Genomic DNA, 21,728 nt, shown 5'->3' on the forward strand with positions numbered 1-21,728 from the left:
AGGTTTTCCTTGACTGACTCTCTATTTGGTCTACTTGGAACAATAAACTCTAGAGAAAGCACATCAGTTTAAAGGTTAAAAATCCTTTGTAGATTTTATTGAAAATGAAGCTGCAGTAAGTGATGTTGTCTTTAGGCATTTGAATCTTACTATCCATATTTTCTTCTCTCCCCTTCCCTCCTTTGCTCCATACCCTCCCTTTCCCCAGTGGATAACTTGGTGAGAAAATGGAGCAAGCAAGGGAACCGGCAAAAAGAGCGCTGTTTCTGCACCAGGGTTTCAGAGACAGGTGAACCATGAGCGCAGCTGTCACCTTGGTTAGGGGTGCCATGGCTGCCGAGGTTAAACGGCATGTGAAAGGTAGGCAGGGAAGTCACATTTGGCTAAGAACACCATGCTCAGCACACAGATGTTTCATAAATGTTTACTAAACTGAATTTAATGTTTTTATACAGTCAGGAAAAATTTCCTCTAATTGGGAACAGGGATAGCTCTATACCCTTACACCATGAAATAGCCAACATTCGAGATTCCAGCCCAATCATTCAAGATGCATGGTGTAGTCATTTAAAATGGCTTTTTAAAGCACTTTTAAAGTGGCTTTACAGTAAGTGGCTATACATAAGGCCTGCTTTAACATTATTAATTCACCCTTCCCTGAAAAAAATTCAATGATGTAAACTGACATTGAGTCATGACATCTAAACAGACAATATTGCCATGCCAGAGTAAATATTAAATCACATTATCTGAAATCCTAGTGGGAATGGCCTTGCAATGTCAAGACCATGGAAAAATGATGTGAAATCAAGTTCACAGAAATTTGTCTTAGATGTTCAAAATAAAATGAACCTCTCTCATTGGGTGTGTACTGGGAAGAGATTACAGAAGCAAAATGATTACACAAGGATGGCAGGATGTTTCTATGACGACAATGGAGGCTAGAATGAAATGGATTTCACTCTATTTCAAAGTATGACCACACTGATGTAACCCTTCAGCAAGCATTTTTCAAACTTACTACAAGAGATTCTAGGATGCAAAAATAAAGCAGGGTGGGGTATGTGTGGTCCTTGTCATCCAGCGCCTCCCAGTCAAGGAAGTGACGGCCTTAAGAACGCATGAGCAGGTTTTCCTCTCACAAAGAGCACTTAACACTTGCCTGAAAGCATGAGAAGGTGCTCACTGTGGTAGACTGCAGAGGGGCAAAAGGTATTCCAGGCACAAGTCTGGTGGTGATTAGAAAAAAAACAAGCATGTTCCAGGACTGAAATAGTATGCTGGGGCTCAAGGCAGCCTCAAGCAAGTGGCAAGAGACACAGTGGAAGGGCAGGCAGCTGTCAGGTCTGAATGATCTTTTATGAAAGACTTCAAATGAGGTGCAAATTGATGAAGAATTGTGTTCCAGGTCTCACAGAGGGCAAATGAGAATCAAGGCCCAATCTAGGCTAACTTTGAAGCCAAGCTGTGTCTTACACAACACCACTCTCAGATCAAAGGGATAAGGCTGGGATGCTGTGTTTTGGAAGTAATACTACATCCTAGCCCTCCAATTTGAGTTGCATCATCTGCTGAAGTGGGGGAAGGAGGACCTTGACCAAGATCACATCCTGCTCTTTATTCTATGTGATTTGTATAGCTTGCTCCAAGTCTTCAGTCTGATTCCATTTGAGCCAGGCCCGGGCCGATAACTGCAGCTGGTTCTCGGACTTGGTCACCTTTCAGCAAGGCTCAATCGCACCTCCACCTTATCATGCACATACAAGATGCACTGGGGCACCTGCCATCTTCCTGGTAATGGCAGGCTGCTAAGGATGTTAGCACGCACCTGCAGCTGTCCAGTGGCCCCCAATTTAGTAGTCATAACCGTCGCAGGCTAATGCAACCTGACAGAAAATGTGGGCTGGGAAGCTCATCATTACCAAATGACTCACAGCCCAGCACACCCGGTGTCCTCCCAAAACACATGACTAAAGCCCCAGCAGTGATCTTCCCAAGAGTCTCTTTTTTCTCCTTTGCAGATTCTCCAACATACAGAGAGGAGCAGATGAACACCCTGCTTCCTCACCCTCTGCCCCAGTCCCATGGGAGACAGCTGACTGTCTCCACCTCTCCCTCAGCCTTCCCAACTCCTGTGCCACCACACAGATCCTGAACCGCTATCTCAGGCTACTGTTTGCCGCCTGCTCTGTCACATAATGCCTGTCACAGGCAAGGGCTGGCCAGATGATTCAATGTCCTTACATTGTTGAGAAACAGAACCCCAACCTCTTTCTGCTGGGTATTGTCACTGGTGGCTGGCGATGGGAAGCACAGAGAGTGCATTTAAGGAAAACCTGTGCCCAGCAAGGCAAGAATACGCTTACTAAGCAGGCACATGGAAGCCCAGGAAAATCAGGGCCTCTCCAGTGCTCTCCCTGCACAGTTATTTGGATGGTGTATGAGAGAGTTATGTGTTCTCCACATGTTCTTTCTTTTTGTGCAGCTTCACAGTCTAAGGTGCCAAAGCCCTGCCCACACAACGTCCCAAAGAAACCCTGACATCCAGTGGGAACACAGCCATATCTCGGCCTGCCATAGAGCCTAGGCCATTTTAATTTCAGTTCCTTTCAAATTGAAATGAAGGTAGCTGGGTTGAATACCACTGCATGGAGACTTATTTAAAATCTCCAGCATAGTGACTCCAGTGAAATGTCACCACACTGCCAAGTGCACAGGACAGTGTGACTCACGGGTGACTTTTGCCTCCAGCTCTGCTATGCCGACGGCCCCCACGGTACCGTGACGACTTTCCAGCCATGCGCTGCTTGCCTCCCCATACATGGAAATGGAGGAACTTGGGGAGATAAGCAGTGCACCCTTTGAAGGGAAATGTATTCAGAGGCCAGAAGTGATGCCAAGTGGAAGGAGTGTGACAAGGTCTCTGTGGGGCTCTGAGCCTTCCTTGCTTCCCCCAGAGACCACGGCACAGTGCTGAGCCACGCTCCACAAGGCTGAGCCAAGAACGGAATAGAATGGAAGAGTCCCCTTGGAACAGGACCCTGCCAGCTGCCTGGAAGGCCACCTGATCCTGAGCTGGAAGAAAAGCCCCTTTTTGAAATGCTAAAGACCCCGAGGTCATTGCTCTATCCTTGGCAGCATACCCCGAGTGGGTCAAGGAGAAAGGGGGAGAATGCTCAAATACAGAAACTGGCATTCTTAGAAAAACACTTGCTTGGTCATTAGCTGTGATGAGTCATTTCTTGTTTTCCACCTCCCTCTTCTACTCCCACCCACCTTCAGCCCCCACTCCACGTTCCAGTCTCTGTTCTTACGACTTTTCTGTTGCTTTGTTTCACTGATTCTTTCAGAAAGTTGCACTGCTCCAAATCACTTCCTGGAGGCAAAAATGTTTACTAAATAGATATCAATTTGAATTTAAAGAATCCCTCGTGTTGGCAATCTAAAAAAAAAAAAAGAAAAAATGATAGCAACGTGAGGAAGATGTGCTCAGAAAACCAGAGTCAATAGCCATTGGAAGAGAAGCAGATGGAAGATAACATTTGAGAGATGGTTAGGAAGATATGAACAGGAAGATCATGTCTTTTAATATTTGGAATAAAGATACGAAAAAAACCCAATTCTGATACAGGGCAATATTAAAGAGAAAAAAACTACATGCCAAAGAGTTTCTCTGCCTAAAAAGACCATAGGAGCACAAAATGAGGGGGAAAACAGACTCTGAACCCCTGCACCAAAGAAGGGCAGTGCTGACTATTTTCTTCAGGTGCATTAGGAAGCAGAGATGCCCCCATAGAAAATTCAGCTGTCAGCCTCACCCCTAGTCCTACACAAGCAGAATCCTCAACAACCCTTGAGTGAAATCACGGTGAGAACACACATCAAGATTTATTTCTGGAAAAGAGCAAAGAATGAAACTAAAGGTGAAGCTCCCAAAGGAGATATTGAGCTATACTCTTAGGAAGTGCAGACTTCCTGATAACTGTGCCCACATCTGTGCAGAGCCTTTCTCATGCTTGGATGATCTTTCCAGAACACTCATAAAGTGACAGACCATGCAACTGTCTGTCAGAAGTTAGCTCAGCATGCAATTCTGACCGTTCAACTAGATCCAGCTCTGAGTTAGAGAGAGTCGAAGCCTAGTTGAACATTAAAGGTGGCTGAACATTAAAAAAGAATAGTTGTCCACATACACATCAAATGGTAAAGCCATTAATTCAAGGTTAACCTAACTACCAGAGGATCCATTCTTAATGAAGGTTTGGGATGGATAGGAGAGAGCTGAGAGATCTGGGGAGTAGGAATAGCTAAGGGAAAGAATGGGAAAGGTAGTAGTAAATTTTATCATATAAATATTAATAACTGCAAGATGATGTCATGTCCAGAATGTGTTCTCTGCATCATTTTAAAAAATTAAAACAAATAAAGCACTGAAACTCATGCTTTTTAAATTTAAACCTTTTTAACAAATTACCTTTTTATTTAAACAAATATAGCTCTGAAACTCATGTCTCCATGCTACTATTGCTTTAAAGGAGTGAAGAATATAACTTGGAAGTTATTAAAGACAACTCAGAATGCACTAAACAACAACAATAGTTTCCAATAGCCTTTGAGCAACAATGTCCATTCTTATGATCCTTGGGTTTTCCAGGACTGTCCACACTCTCCTTTTGCTCAAGACTTCAACCTTCATCCAAGGTACACATTCCTCCATGAACTCAATTCAAAAGATAAAAGAAGAAAGTGTTTATCTATCTTAGGTCAAATTTCCAACTCTGCTTTGTTCCAGCCTACTTTCTTTCCCAGTTATAGCTCTACCTGGAGGTGTCTGAGTTTTCACTTTTAGAACAGGGTCAAAGTCCACTTTATCACACCTTACCTTTGATGCCCGGAAAGAGAAAGCTGTGGACTTGGTGTCTGCCTTTGCCCGGTCTTGTAGTATAAGGCCTTGGTCTTCTGTCAAGGCCAGGTAGTGGCCTGTGGTGAGATGCCGGAGTCGAAAAGCCTGGCCCCATCTGATGTTACTGCCACTCCAACTGGGCAGATGAAACAGACAAGAAATTGCATTTATACAAAAATAAGTCCTTTTCAGTATTTACCCTGCGCTTTCTTACACATGCTAGCAGACTTATAACCCTTCTGGTGTCCATCCTTAAGAGAAAAATGCACCGGGTTCCTGGCTTGCTGTAGGATTTCATGTCTGCCTACAACCCAGCCTCGTGCTCGCTCTTGATAACATCAACAAGGAATGATCTCAAAGGCAGGTCAGTGGCTTCATTCAACTGGAAGTCCCAGGTTTCCAATTTTTCCTTCACTCCACTGAAAGGTCTTGATGCAAATAATCACAAATCAATGGGAAGCTTGTCTTTGAATGGAAACTTGTTTCTGGAAAAGCCTTTCCAAACCTGCCATCTGAACTAAAACGTATTACTACACAAAGAGTCCTATCTTCAAGGGAAATAGTAAAAATACCTGCACAGCTTAGACTTGCCACAGACAGACAATAAACAGGCGTAATGAGTCAACACTGAATTATGTTAAAAGGAGATAAATTCTGTGGAAAATAAGTAAAGCAGGATAAAAGGGTTAAGACAAGTGAGAACTCATATTGAATACTGCCCTCTTAGTGGTCCTTCATCAAAAGATTAGCACTCAGCAAAAGTTACATTAAGTGTTATGGAGAAATTATCCACTGAATAATCTAACTCAAAATTTATCTCTTTAAAATATTCGCTCATATGCAAAATACTTATCTCTTAAGAATATAAGGTTTAAGAGATATATGTGTGACATTTTAAAACCACTCTGCACGTTGTCCAACTTTTTGAAGCATCAATAAATCCAAATCACATTGATAAAAGGCTTAAATTCTTCATGTTTAGTTCTCTGGGGAAATGAGCAAGCAATCACAACCAGAAGTACATATACATACCTATTTTGACCTCTTAAAAAGTCCATTAAGCAATAACTAAGGGCTAATATCCTGAGAATAAGAGTATGTTACTCTCAGATTTTTAATGGGTTTGGAAAGAGGATGTAAATGACTCAAGTCAGTTAATAAGTGCATGCTCCTTAAAACTGGTATTCCTTAAACCATCAGCTGCCAATTTCTCAGAAAAAAAAATGTGTGCATGTGTGTGTATGGTGTAAGAGAAGTCCTAATATTACCTTCTGATTGCCAATGGATTATCTTCAGGGCCCCTTGGGGCATATACCCTGCATGACAGAGACTTATTTTGAACATATTTTCAGGGAGAGACTGAACAGAAAGAACTAGAGGCAAAGGCAGAGAAGGAAAATCAGAGGGCGAAACTTAATCCTCCTCTCTCACTCCAAGCAGTTTAGCTCTAGCCTAACTTGCAGACCCTCTCAGCCCATATAAAGGTCCTGCACTGAAAGTGATCCCCCTTCAGTGGTTTGAAGTTAAGCGACCACCCGTGGTTATTCAAAAGCTTGTGGCTGCAAAGTCTCAGCCTCCTGTTCCTTCCACCAAGGGACAAAACTGTCTCTGAAAAGTTCTAGTAAGTACCTTTTTCTTCACACCTACATTCCCAGTGACGTTTACATCTTCCTTATCTTATGCCATCGTGACTACCTGTCTGTGTGCCATTTAAAGCTACCTGTCCACTGGAGCCAACAAAGCTGCTAAGAGGAGAGAGAAGACTTATCTGGGTTCCAGAGAACCTGTTTAAGAAAATAAATGGGAGGACTTGGATGGCTTTCAGTGGCCTTGTCTGAGCTTTCCTTTTATAGTCAGCTACCGCAAGGGCAGAAGAGCCTGCCAGCCTCAGAGTCAACACAGTGGCTTTGGAAACTGTGTGTGTGTGTTCTTTAAAAACAAAGTCACAGAAATATCAGAACTTAGCTCTAGACAAAGGACTTGAAGGAGTTTGCCAGGTGATACGGGATGAATGAAATATTTAAGAGAACGGCCTATTATTGAAAAAGAAAGCAATCTTGAAAAGGGTACTCCCAGGCCCTCCATTACCTTATCCGAAGTGGTTCCACTCTCCACAGGGACCTGGCTCGAGTCCCAGCTCCCCCAGCTTCGTAGAATATCCTCCTATGAGCAGAGTTGGAGATCAGCTCCTACTTGCAGGACACTGATCAGCACCCGGGTGAAGAACAGCTCCCTGCAGAGGCTGTTCAGGCACCCAGCTTGTCTAAGCCCTTTTGGAGTCAGCAGAAAGCAAAGCCAGAATAAGGAGGATGGTTTCACAGTGTCACTCTCTCAGAAAGGGTCAAAGCAGCTAGAGGGGAGGGAACTGCTCACCATATCCATATCATGGACATTTATGCATCATCAGGTACACAAGGAAAAGGCAGGAAAAAGAACATCTCCATTTCTACATCAGGAGTCACGATAGCCCAGTTACACCATGACGGCAGACACAGAATGCTCCAGTTCCTTCAGGTCAAGCTCCTTGATGTAGTTTTATATCTTTAAAAAATGTATTTGTACTTTAAAAACACCTATTCGACACAGTGTGAACTCATTTCCATCGTTCTAGGGCACTTTATCCTCAGTTGTTACAGTGTTCACGATTTTATTACTGTACTCTTGCTTCCTTTCCTGTGTTACGAATCATCTTTTAATGTGTTTTGAAATAAAATTTTTATTTTAGAAAAATGTTAGGTTTATAAAATAGTTACTAAAGATAGTCCAGAGAGTTCCTGCATGATCTCACTCAGCTTCTCCCAATGTTATCATCTTACATTACCAAGGTACGTTTGTCAAAACTGAGAAACCGACATGAGTATGTCATTACTAGCTAAACTCAAGACTTTATTTGGATTTCACCTTAATTTTTCCCGCAAACTTTTTTTCCAGTTCCAGGATATAATCCAGGATACCACACTGCGTTTAGCTGCCATGTCTCCCGTTTCTTCTGATCTGTTATGCTTTCTAAACAGTCTTGCCTTGTTTCTCATGGCTTTGACAGTTTTGTGGAGTACTGGTTGGGCATTTTGTGAAATGTGTCTCAACTTGGGTTTGCCTGATGTTTTATCCAGTGATTAACAAAGCCTCAGTTTTTAAAGTTTTATTTTAAATAAATTCTGTATAACCTGTGATTGGGGCAGGCTGGTCCACATTGTACAAAATTCACAGTTTAAGAGCATGTCTCAAGAACAGCGGTCCCCAGATTACCTGGTATACTGAATCCAGCCACTTTTTGAGAATCTTGTGACCTTTAATCAAAACTGATTATTTAACTGCATTTACATTCACTAACTTAAAATCCTACCTCCACCGGAGAGAATTTGTATGTATCACAATTGAATTGATCAAACCCCAGAGGAATCCGGATTTAGATTTTAGAGACAAGAGTTAATCAATAGTGGTAAAAAGAAAATGTATACTTATTTCTTTTCCTGGAAAAGTATCATAATTATGAGTCGATTCAAAATGAGCCTGGAAGTTAGACCTGGGTTTGAATCTGGTAGCTGTGTGACCTCGGGCAAGCCCCTTCAACTCTCTGTGTCTCCGTTTGCTTATCTAATCAGGGTACTTATATAACAAGGTTGTGAAAATGTAAAGGGCTTTTAAAAAATGTTTAGAAAGTGTTTTTTATAAATGTTTATAAACATGCATAGAGGGACACATTAATCGGACAGCAATCAATGAAACATTACATCAACAGTGGTTACCTCTGGAAGGTGGGAATATAAAGGCTATTTCTCAATCTTTCTCTAATGTACATGTTATCGGGAAATGCCCAGTAAATATTAGGAAAGAAAATCCGATACTGCTTTCGAGTTCCTACACCCCAGGTGTGTCTGTACGAGGCCTAGAACAGAAATGATACTGCACCAACCTCCTAGCCACTTAGGAACATTTGCTAAGATTCTCACTGATGCTTCTCCTCCTCTACTGCAAGCGGCAAAGATCCCTTCAGAAGAGGGTGAAGTGGCTCACCCAGGTCACAGGTGAAACAGCGCTGGAGCTGGAACTAGAAGATTCTCTACCCCTGACATCTGAAGGATTTGTGAAGGTTTGTTCTTCCCACCTGTGACATTTGGGTGGCCTGCTCCATTTAATCTCACAAGGTTACTGAGGTTGAAACAACTTGTTCTTGTTCTCTAAAACAATTCCAAGGAGAGGAGTAGAGTGGGCGGCAAGCTGAGGTGCTTTTGAAAGCTTGGCTGACAGCTTAGCCTTAGCTTCAATAGGTTAAGTAACTTATCCCAGGGTGTTTGACAAGCCAGAGGCAAAGCCAAGGATCAGAGCTCAAGATGGTAGATTGGGAGTCTTGGGTTTCCACTCTGGGTCAGAGTCTTTCCACATAGCTTGGCTGCTCTCAGGATTTATAGGGACGGAAAACGATTTCTTCTGGAGAGTCAGCACCATTGCAATGGAACACTTGCATGCCTCTGTAGCTGTTAGAGTCTTTTAGTGTGCTGTTTCCTATTCTATCACGCTCCCCCGATTTTGATGTTCCTGGCCATGTTGGCCAGTTCTGAGGATTTACCTGACAATAGAAGACTAAGATAAGGCTTATCACTTGCTTCACCTAGACATCAAATAACACCAAGGCATCCTGTTTTGATTGAGACTAGTTGATATAAAGATTCAAGTTCCACTGTGCTGAACAGCTGCTCACTTTCACCAGTCTTAAACCCTTCATGCTTCCTTATAAAATAAGACTTCTTATTTTTATGGATGAATTTTTTTTCCAAAACACAAATTAGAGCCAATGAAATCCTGGGCTAAAGAAAGGCCACCTTCATGTTTATTTGAACGATGGCATGCATGTCTGCTCCGTTGTGTTCATTGTGAAAACTCCTCTCCGGCTACTTCACTCTCCCCATCACATCCTTTCAAACACTTGCTGAGCCTTTCCTTCCAAGCAGAATTTTGCTGAATCACTTGACTGAAATGCCCACCAAATGACTAAGTAGCATAATTTCTGTCCAGCTGTTTCTAATTTGGCTCTAATTTTGATGACAGGTATGTGCATGTGGGTGGGGGTATGCACACGGTAAATACTTCATCTTTTTCCAAATTTCCATCCTTAAAAGTAGAACAGGAATAGAGAGAATGAACTAGGAAAGTTCTGATGTATTCCATCTTAGATACAGACAACCCTGCAAACCTCACAAAAATCTCAGTTATTCATCCACCTGCAAACCTTCCCCTTGAGGCAGCAGAATATGATATCAAAGAGACAGTAAATGGGCTATTGTATAGTTTCAATATTGAATAAAAGGCAAACCACAAGTGAACGGGATCACATGACAGGGTAGAGAATCCTTACTTCTAAGGAAAATCAGGTAGACCTAACTTCCCTATCAGAGGTAACTGTCAACTGCTGGCCCAGTGCCAGGGAGGCAGCAAGTGAATTTAGCAAGGCGCTTTACATAGGTCTGTGCTTTATGTGTCCTAGGCACCCTTCTGGGTCACATCCGGTTCCTATGAAGGGGTACTCAGAGTAGATAGCAAGTAGGAAGAGACTAAGAACTACAAGGGATACACATTGCCAATGGGTGCTTTCTAAGGTGCATACTAATAAGTTCAAGCACACTGCTTTGGGGGGGTGGTCCTTGAATACATCAAATACACGAAATGGTCCCTGATGGAGAGTCAGCAGCTCTGGCTTCTACACTTGCATCTGAAATCAGCCAGTGTGTGATCTGTGGCAGGAACCTGACCTACATAGTCTCCAAGATGTGAAGACTTGTGAGCCTGTGTTTCTAATGAAGCAAAAAATGCAGTTGACAAGGATCCTGTAGGCATTACACAAAAGAAAAGAAAACATTGTCACCGGATCAGACTCACTGCTGTCCCAAATTCAATCTAGTTTGGATCTGAGGTTTGATTTTTTTAAAATATCAGATTTCTATAGTTACAAGGCCAAGCTTTTTATGTTCTGTTCCTTTGATGATAGAATACCAAAAAAAAAACTCTTTAGTATGCGTTTAAGACTTGGATTCATATCCTCCATCTCATGGTTTTGAAATTCTGAAAAGCATTCATGATGGGGTCAAGTATGAGGACAAGAACACATTGTCCTCAGCACAGCGCCCTCTAAATGCACCCTTGGCACCACCCCCTGCTAAATCCAGCTCCAGCTGGACATCAGTTTCTCTAATGCTATTTAGTGATAAAACCAAATCAATGAAGTCTACCTTATTTACTTAGCACATGAAATGGGAATAGAGATGATCTGTCTTTGAAGAGCCTGGTGAATAATTTGTTTAAGTGCAGAGCCAGAGAAAATGAAGGGATCTGGAAGCATTACAGAACCGCCTAAGTACAGCATGTGTACAGAGCTCCTCCCGTGAGCAAGCGGAACCGCCATTCCTGCTTTACAAACTGGAACCCATGGCCGGAGGAAGGTTTGTCAATTGACCGACATGTACAGAGTTCCTGTGTGGCTAAATACAAATGTAAACTCTTTGGTTTGAGTCACTTGAGACTGGAAACAGCTAGGGGAAGAATGAAGCTATTGACTTACCTGTGCTGGGAATCATTCTGGTCTGTAGATGGTATCGTCAGACACTCATCATGACCATGGAAAAGACGCACTACATGCCCACCAAGTAGGTATCCTGGAAGAGAATTATATTCTACTGTGAATGATGGCAAGTTTTCATTAAACTCTTCATTAGAGAATGGCATATTTAAAAAGGGTAAATTCACACAGGTCTGGACCAGTTACAGAAAATACCGAGAGAGACACATTTTGATAACTACATATTCCATGAATGCAGGCCTCAGGCAGAAAAGACAGGAAAGTCAAAACAATTCTAATGTTGAAAGTGAAACAGGGCTTCAGAGGTGAGCCAGTCCAACATCAAAAGGTAAGGTGAAAATAGTGTGCCAATTGATATCATTAAAAATCAAAAAGGAAAATTAAGTTGCTAATGTTAGGAGTTTCCAGTTACTTAGGATGTAAATATACCTAATACCAAATTGCTGGATAAATATCCACAATCTCACTGTGTATACTTTGCAAAAAGATCCAAATCATGGGAAAGAAAGGTGCTGAGAAGGGGGTAGCAGACCATTCTTAAGACCCTTTAGGAGAAGGCAACATTCGAATACATTTAACAAACAGATCAAATCTGGTTGCTACTCCTACAGCACAAAGGGAAAACAGAATTACTCTCTAACATCCCTGAGTGAACAAGTGTAGATGCTTTTATCAACAAATACTTAGCCTCCAGAATAAGAAAGGAATCTCAATAGTCATGGACTTCAGACATGGAAAGGAAACAATGAACTTCAAGGACACGATGATCCATTTGTCTTCAAAATAAATGCTGAGCCTTAATTCAAAGAACATAGTAGCAGGAGAGGGGCTCCAGTCCGAGCTTTACCTAGCACCAAGAAATGGGATTTGTTATTCCTCTGAATTAAAAAATTCTCCAGGCTAGTCTGTTCTCAGGAAACATATGAACTTAATATACCCAATGTCTGTGTCAGAATTTTTAAAGTAAAAAATATCACATAATTAGATCACTTTAGGGGCTGTCTTAAACTATTTTGGGTGCTGGATTAAAACAGTAAGAATGAGCAATCATGCCAGAGGAGAAAAGGGTATTATTAGTGAATTTTGTATAGTGACAGTCTTATATGAGTTCAGTTTTCTCACCTAGACAAGGCAAGTTTTTTTAAAATTCCCTCAAATATTCAGAAGTCTCCTTCCAATTTTCCTGTATCTTTTTGTATTGATATTCTGAGTTATAACCTTCTTTGCATTAAAAATGATTCATGATATATTATAGGGGGATTCTTAATAGCTAATTTATTTAGAAAATTAAAGCCCTCCATGACAAAGCTCTTGATTAAGCTCTTGTTCATCTCATGATGGAGAGGCCATGCCCTATTTGGAGTTTATCCTTTACAGTTCTTGGGCTCCTTCAAATCAATATCCTACTCACACAGAGAACACTGCCAAGTGCTGGTGCATCACGACTTTTCTTAATTGAAATCTATCAGGGCCATAGTCAGGAAAGCAGCATCATGATGAAGATCACTTACGTTCTTAAGGGCTGAAGTGGGTTTCTCACCAGTGGATGCTGGAAGGACATTTTTCTACAGAGCCAGATGACTCAAGTGATGAGTTATCCCCACTATATTACAAGGGCACTCAACATTTCTATAAGGACCTTTTGACATGATTTGCAAACATGCCTTAATTAATCTCCACAAGCCCTCTGTTGGGACCAGGAAATAATTTTATTCCTACGGTGAAAATAAAACATTTAACATGGAGAAGATTGAGCCAAAACTGTCTCGGGGAAGACTTAAACCCAGAGCTTCTTGATTCTTAGTAGAAAGGGATTGACTGACAATAGACTTAGGAGGGTGGGTTAATTTTGGCACAAAGGAAGAGGGCTAAACACATCCTATCCTACCTTTTCAAGCCTTCCACTTGTTGCCAAAAGAATTAAGAATTTGTGTTTTCCTGAGTATTCAGTTTAACTATCATGCATTCCAAAACTGGGGTATCACCTTGACAACTCTGTTTTCCCTCTTTTTTGAAACATCACAGCATAGAAGGACATTCCCAGTTTGAAAGTACTAGACTTTAATAGGGCTAAAGCCTGTGATGAGTATTTTTAAAAATTCTGATCTTGCTATAATGTGCCAAAATGTAACACAAAAGCCCGTAGGTCACTGACATTTGATTATTCTTCTCAGCTGTGGTATTACCTATCAGTGAGGTAAGACCCGTATATTTATTACACAACTTGAAAGGTGTGTTGACTTTGCCTGATTCTGTGAAATAAAATATGTTGAACAACGTTGGACGACTTTATTTCCAAGGGAAAAATAATTTCACCTCTTACGTTAAAATGGCCTTCCATAAATACAAGTAAAAACAAATGACCAAACACTTTTATGATAGAGTAAGTGCTCCACCTGCATGGAGAGACGCATAGGGAGAAATATAAATAATGTCACCTTCTTGGCAAATAATCTCTTCTAAAACTGAAGGTGCTGAGGTCTTTATACTTACAACTACTAAGCAAAAATAAAAATGTGGAAACTCAGAGAGAGAGCAAAGGTGCATATCCAAGTCCTGAATACATGTAGTGCTAAAATAATAGTGGGCTCCAAGGGATTAAAAAAATAAGTTCAGGGATGCTCATGTAACTGGAAGTTAGGATAGAAAATAATCTGTACTGAATTCAGAGAAAGAAACTCAAGTGAGCTAAAATCAGGCTACCTGTGCACCAAGACATTCAGGTGTGATCTGGGAAGTAGCAGAAAACATCAATGTATACAGCACAAGAGAGACAGGCAGGCTCAGGGCTAAATGCATATAAAGAAGCACACCTTCTTCGATGCTACTTCCTGAGCACGTAGGATGTACATTCCAGAGTGTCTGCATAAAGGAGGCATCCACTTGTATGTTACCATTTGATACTGAGAGATGCTGCAGCAGAAACAGAAACGAGACATCTTTTAAATCACCAGTCCAGTACTGACAGAAACAGCTCACCTAGAACTTCAAGGATTAAATTAAACAGCCTTACTGTCATCTGGCTCTTCCTATACAGCCTGTGGGAGATTTCTCCACCTGATCTAGAAGCAGCTCCAAAGTGGGACACTTTATTCTGGGGTGAGGAATTATTCAGCTACAGAGATGGCAGACATGTGTTGACTTCATCCCCTCAGCTGGAGCTGATTCAACACCAACTCATAAAATGTCCATTCTTTGTAGGAAAAGATAACTCGCAAATGGGAAAAATTACCCAACATTTGGCCTAGGCAAAGTAAAATCTGCCCACAGATTTAACTTCAGATGGCTCCGTGAGAAGCTTCTCTGACATTTCTCTCATCTTCAGGCATCCCCACCCCCAGCCAAGTGGCTGATACAAATGGTGCTTTTCTATTACCCATCCCCAACTGCAAAATCTCACCAGCATCTTCCACTCTCTGCGATACCCCATGTCCTGAAACACTGTACATTTCTTTCTTTCTCCAACATAAACTTATTTTCCTGGATTCCAACCTTTCTTGTTCTTCCCTAAACAAGAGCTAAACAATGTAATAAATTCAGAATAATGGGAGTTAATGTGCAAACAGTGCTTGAAGCATTTTAACAGTTTGCTGGACACAGCACCATAATCTAAAAGAATAACAGATTAGTTCCAGGCACCATGATCATGTGGCAGGGGAGGGTATTTAATCATCCCTCAAGTACAGTTAACTATTGAACAACAAGGGTTTGAACTACACGGGTCCACTTATACATGGATTTTCTTCTACCTCTACCTCCTGAGACAGCAAGATCAACTCCTCCTTTTCCTTCTCTTCCTCCTATTCAATGTGAAGATGACAAGGATGAAGATCTTTAGGATGATCCACTTCTACCTGATAGTATATATACTTTCTCTTCCTTATGATTTCCTTAACATTTTCTTACTTTATTGTAAGAATGCAATACACAATATGTATGTCATATAAAATATGCTTTAGCAGGCTATTTACATTATTAGTAAGGTTTCTCACCAAAACTAGGCTATTTTCTATCAAAACTAGGCTATTTCCCATCAAAAGTAGGCTATTTCCTATCAAAAGTTAAGTTTTTAGGAGCCAAAAGCTACACTAATTTTTTATTGTGCAGGGGGTCAGCATCCCTAACCCCTACATTCTTTAAGGGTCAACTCTGTATGGGTAAGAGCATCTTATTCTATCCAACCTGCTGTGGCTCAGTTCTTCATGGACATCTATTCCTAAAGGAAAAATTTCTGAAAACAAAAGACTCTTGTATTATGAGGTACTTACAAGGTATCTTTCAGAGGACACGCTGACGAGGATGAGGTCATCGCCAATTCTAACTTTCTCTCCTTCGGACCTCTGTTTGGAAGCAGGATGTATAGTCCACCAACAGGCTTCTCCTACATGAAGGCTCTGCAAGTTAGTCATTGCTTCACAGAAGCTAGTGTCCCTAATTTTGCCCCTTGTTCTCCTTCCTCCTAGGACAACCCTACACATGCACACAACAAGTACATACTCCAGACCTCAACTTCTATTGGTCTCTAACCGTTCCAGACAGCCCCCCATCTGCTCTTGACTATGTCTGTCATTTTCATTTTCCCTAGAGACAGAAAAGCACTGTTTGGAAAAGAGTATTGGAGGCCAGAAACTGTAGTGGCCTTCGAGTATTTTTAATGCAAATAGGAAAAATGCTTTTTATAGTCTTTCAAATTTCTGTTTTAAGAATTGACTCCAATCAAGAGCACCAAGAACAAATAAACAAATAAATAAATAAAAAGAATCGATTTCATTGGTCTACTGAACACTTATACACTTTCATCTTTGTCTCCCCCTTTCCTAAGGGAATTTTTAAAAAAGGCTTACATCTGCAAGGACTCAGACAATAAATGAGCAATTGATAGCAAAGAGGATATACTGATATTTTGGAAAAAGGAAAGCAGGTGGATGCTTTTAGCCAATAAAAAATTAAAACCCAGGTCTCTGAGTAAGAAAATGGAGAAGAAACAACCATCAATGAAAAGCCAATTCCTGCTGCAGAATCTCAAGAACGTCCCTGGAATTGGGAGTAGCAGCTACCAACGAAGGCAGAAAATGGGCTGAAAACAGGACTGGTGGAAAGCTTTAAAAGGACATTCAAATCCTTGATTCCTTTCCCTGCCCTGCACAGCCAGAAGACCTGTCCTCCTCCACACTATAGAAGATTAGAAGTTTAATTCATGGAAAAGCAAACTACCAAGGGTCTGGTTTTGGAAATACCAGACATTGTCAAACAAAGAAGTAGAATCTTGCTGAAAACAGAATTCAAACTTTATACCCCGATTAGTAAAACCCCAGCTCCTTTCCCTCCCACCCTCCACCCAAATATGAGGATCACTCTTTAGGGAAGCCAAACTAGCTGAGATAAAACATACTGTGGTTTGAGGTCACCAGTGAAATGCTCAGGTCTCTGCCAGATGACCTAAAAGTGAGGCTTAACAGATGACAAGCCCCAGTCAGCTTCCAGCCAGCTTTTACTGCCTGGATCAGAACACGAATGAAGACCAAGGACCACCTGACAACTGAGGAAGGTCTCTAACAGGAACTACAAAAATGAAGCGAAAAGAGAAGAAAGGGACTTGGAGAAAATGAAGATAACAGAGAACAAAAAAAAACTTAAAAAATCTTATAATTAATAATCTCAGAGATCAGTTAACATTCATGAAACAGTTATATTAGTATCTATGAAGGATCCCTTCCAAGGATAAGAAAAATATTCATTCATCCCAGAAAAAAAAAAAAAGAAGAAGGTTGTAAGATAAAGCTGAAAAATTATTCCAGAAGGAAGAAAGACAAAAAACAGATTAGAAGTATCAAAAAACCAACCTAGAGGAATTCCAGAGAACAAGAACTGAAAAAGACAGAGAGAGGAAATTAACAAAGAAATAGTATTAAAGTTTTTTCAAAGCTGAAAAATGAGTTTTTCCAGATTGAAAGAACCTACAGAGTCCCTAACACAGTAGAGATTAGAAACCACTCAAAGGTGCATTCCTGTGAGATGTCAGAACAGAAAGAGGCCACGCCAAGACACATCGCTGTGGAATTTCAGACACCTGGGCGAAAGAGACGCTCTCAGCTGCTTTCAGAAAATAAAAACAAGTCACACACAAAGGATAAGAAATCAGAATGTAGACTTCTCAACAGTCAGACCATTGGCTAGTAGAAAGCCTTCAGGAAGCTGAGGAAAAAAATATTTCCAATATAGAATCACAGTAAAGTGTGCATGACTTGTGAAGCTGTAATTAGGAAATTTTCAGACAAAAATTTAATCCACATGCATCTTTTCTGTAAAAGTGACTAGATAATGTGCTCCACCAAAGTGAGGTGGTAAACCAAGAAGGCAAGCAAGCAAACAAACGAACAAACACCAACCAATCCTGTAAGATCTAATAAACATGGAATCTAGGGCAAGGCAACAGAAATTCCCTAGATGGCTGATGTTTCTAAGACGACGAAACAGAGAACAGATCATGTGATCGAATCTAGCCAGAGATTTTCAGTTCTATACGAAAGTTTGAAAATGAATAAATGATTGGGTCGCAAAAAATTCAGCCAACAAATGAGGCAGTTATTAACTATTGGAAAACCCCAAAGTAATACAATAAATTACCTGGTCAGAATATATTATGTGGCTCATTTGCAAATAAAAGTTACAGTTATAGCAGTGGAAGTAGTTAATATTGATTTGACAATTAAATAAAATAGATGAAAATCTATTGGAAGGATGGGAAGACAAGACACGGAAGAGTGGAAGAAAAGACAGGAAAGAGTGAAATAAAAGCAAAATTAGTATCAGGACGGCAATAGTTAATGCATAATCTAGAAATAATTTTAAAAAGCATTGTATTAATATGTATATTACAAACAAGTGGTAAACAATACTAAAAGAGCTGAAAGTAGATGCCCCAGAGAGGCAGGCATCCAGAGGAGGGAGGGCAGGAGAGTGGTGTTTACAATAAGCTCAGGAGCACTATTTCTCTCTTTAATCTATGTGTGAGTATTACCTTCAATTAAACTAAACATGACATGACAAAGAGTTTGAGCTCTACATTTGAAGGGGAAAATGCTGTATGCATCCTTAATGTTCTCTGAGGACCACCAAAGGGTATCCAGGATGAAGGGGGTCCTGAAGAGGAACACACAGAAAGAGTATTTTGTTTCCCTGCTCTCTCCCACGCTCTGGAACCAGGGATGGAGCTGGCCCTGAAGCAACGGGATGGGCCAGTCCACGGCCCTAAAATACAAAACAACACTTTTAGTGTGGGTATGTGTTAAACATGTATTTCCTCCCAAGTCTAAATTCTAAAGCTATGCCTAAATCCTAAAAACAAAGCAATTAAACAACTTTAAAAGGAGACCAGAATACATTTAAGTAATTTTACCCAAAATCAAGGATAAAATGATCATCAATTCTGTGTTAAGTGTGAGAATGTACAATTCAATGTGTTGGGGGAAAATGCCAGAATTGTTCAAGAAACTGCCCCCAAACTTTCTCCTCATATTCTCCTATAGTTTCAATTCCACTACTGGGCAGTTTCCTTGTTTACAACTCTGAAGGGGTTTCTGAGCCAGAAGTGCATTCAAAGAACTAGCCAGACAGGAACAGGGTACCGTTCTGTGGGATTCCGTATGAACCTCCTCCTGCAGTGAGGAGAATCTCCAGGTAATGGTGAACCTCATCTGAGTTGGAGGTGCATCCTTCTTGACCCTCACAAACCCCAGCTACCTTTCTTCAAGGAGAATAGCATATGAATTTGGGTGAGAGAGGCAAAACAAATGTAAGTTATTTTAGGCTCTAGGTTTTCATGAAGACCTAGTCAAGCCTATTCTCCCTGTCTTCTGCCACAGGCAGCTTCTCATCAGCCAACTTGAAGCCTTTTCTCCGTTTTCTGCCACAGGTAGCTTCTCATCAGCTAGCCTGAACTTGGGTTAGTTCTATGTGTTTGCCCCGTCTGTCAACAGAATTCTTACCTAGTCTGATTTTAGAAATTTTTAAAAACTGCTGAAAAGAGTAATATTGTCTGCTGTGGTTTCCCTTTATTTTTATTAAAGGCTCTAACAGTTAAAATAATTGTCTGAACACTTGACTAGAAAGTGGTGTTTCTCAATTTCTTTCCAATCTCAAATAGTATAAAGTTATTTTACTGATTAAATACAGTGACCATATTTGACTTTTCTGATTATATTCTTCAGGATTGACAGTTGATCTATATTTAGAAAGAAGTGTATATTCAGAGTGTGGCACTTCACTCACTTTGTAATTTTCAGCAAGGTTGACAACACCTTAGAGGAAATTATATTTTAAGACTAACACTTTGGCTGAAAACAAAGAAACTTTAAATCAAATTCAAATCTAATCTTATTTTAGGAAAAAAAAAAACCATAATGGGCAAAGGCAGGGTCACTTTTTTGCTTAGTACAAAAACAGGAAGAGGAGGAAAAGAGAAAGAGGTTCCCTCAGGCACTCTTAGGACACCATTGTGCAAGACACGGAAACAGCAGGTACACAAGGTTTGGATGCTGGATTTTTTTTTCTAGTTCTATAAAAGTAGACAACCTGGATCCTTCCATTATGAACTGACCTAGCTTTAGAATAATAACATAGACTTTTGTCTTTCTTTGGCTACTCAACATTGGAGCCCTCTTCCTATTTAAGGGAGAACGTCGTATTATAGACTGTATTCAAATTAGACTTTTCCTGTAGTGTGTTCTAACCTGTTTTCTCTTCCTTGGTCTCTGTTCCTAACCAATTTTCAAGCCTGAGGCTCCAGATTTAGTGCAGGCTCTACCCAACATCCTTCTAGTAAGTTCGTCTTCTTATTGAGTTAACCTGAATCAACTTCTCTCGTTTGCAACAAAGAATCCTGTTTGGTACCTAGTCCAACCTCTAAATGGAGCAGAAATTCCATACGTAATGCCCTTGACAGATGGTCAGATTGTTAATGAATATTTTTAGCCACAGGGTGCACCCTATATCCCAAGGCCAGCTGTTCTTCCGCTCATTAATTGCAGATGTTCCAAAGTAGTTTTCACAATTGACGTGAAATGTGTCTCCTTTCAACTCCTACCCACTGCTCTGTTGGCCTTTGGAAGAACCCCAGCAAGTCAGCATCTTGTTTGATACTATAACTTTGAATATCTGTAGATTGTTATCTTAGTCCTCTGTTCTTTATTTCTGGTTTCCAGTAAGAACCTGTGTCATCCTGGTCAGCATCTTCAGTACTCACCTCTTGACTGTCAGTATTTTTGACTATACTAAAAAAAAATAATCCAGTGGTTCCCAAAGTATATGATGTGTATCATTGGTGGGAGGCAATTAAATGACATTGACAAATATAGTGAGAAATTTGTTTTCATTTTTACTACCCTTTTAAGCCTTCTGATGCTTTCAAATGAAGTTTTACATTTAGAACTAGTGTATCATTAACACGTTATTATATTTGTCAACATCTCTTCAATTACTTAATGACATGGTTTTCTTTTCATTATTTTACTTTTATGGCAAGCAAAACCAGTTTATACTTATGGCAATAAGTTTTGTCTGTAAAAATTTTAAGTACAAAAGTAATTAAATTTAAATAAAATCATAAAGTAAATGATATTAAAAAGGATACAGTGGAATGGCAAAATCATAATTATAGATGCCAACAACTAACATTTGGAAAACACTACTTTAGACATAGCCTGTTCACTGCAGAACAAAATAGGACTACTCCTTTGATCTGGACACTATATTTCATTATTTAAGCCTTTATTATGCTACCTTTATTTTTTGGCAGTCATTTAGTATCATTGGTTCTTATCAAGAATGACTTGTTCACTTACTTTCAGTATCTAACAGTGTTAAAGAATTGTTTTTCTTTGAGATTCTGGCTGACTGTGGTAAAAATATTACGTTCTCCTTCATTCCTAGTTTCTGTGTTTCCATTACACATCCTTTCTCTAGTCCATTATTCTGCCATTTTGTTAGACCTATTTCTTAACCAGGTTGGTTTGGAATCCCAAATGAGGAACACATGCAGGTTCCCTCTCAAAAGCCCTTAGCCCAAGAACCCCACTGAACTCAATAAACCTGGGAATGTTGACTCACCTGTGGCATGTTCCCGTAGACCTACATCAAAGGCAAGTTTGTCTGTCTGGGATCTTGATGTAGTCAAGCATGTTAGATACTGTGAAAGAAGAGCGAATACTAGTGAAGTCACACTCTTCCATTGGGTCTTGGTATCTTACCACT

The 21,728-nt window shown here is 40.4% G+C and overlaps 1 protein-coding gene across 1 annotated transcript in view; it reads right to left on the minus strand.

The window, feature by feature from the left end:
- RYR3 (ryanodine receptor 3) overlaps positions 1–21,728 on the minus strand; it is a 403,627-nt gene that overhangs the window by 320,465 nt on the left and 61,434 nt on the right. Inside the window, exons 4-9 of the mRNA XM_011989131.1 lie at positions 21,585–21,663; positions 15,746–15,858; positions 14,291–14,390; positions 11,460–11,553; positions 6,992–7,066; positions 4,883–5,039 (exon numbers count right to left, since the gene is read on the minus strand). Coding sequence (XP_011844521.1) covers positions 4,883–5,039; positions 6,992–7,066; positions 11,460–11,553; positions 14,291–14,390; positions 15,746–15,858; positions 21,585–21,663 — 618 coding nt within the window. The remainder of the gene's footprint in view (positions 1–4,882; positions 5,040–6,991; positions 7,067–11,459; positions 11,554–14,290; positions 14,391–15,745; positions 15,859–21,584; positions 21,664–21,728) is intronic.

Source organism: Mandrillus leucophaeus, unplaced genomic scaffold (genome assembly GCF_000951045.1).
Source record: "Mandrillus leucophaeus isolate KB7577 unplaced genomic scaffold, Mleu.le_1.0 Scaffold347, whole genome shotgun sequence".
Lineage (NCBI taxonomy): Eukaryota > Metazoa > Chordata > Mammalia > Primates > Cercopithecidae > Mandrillus > Mandrillus leucophaeus.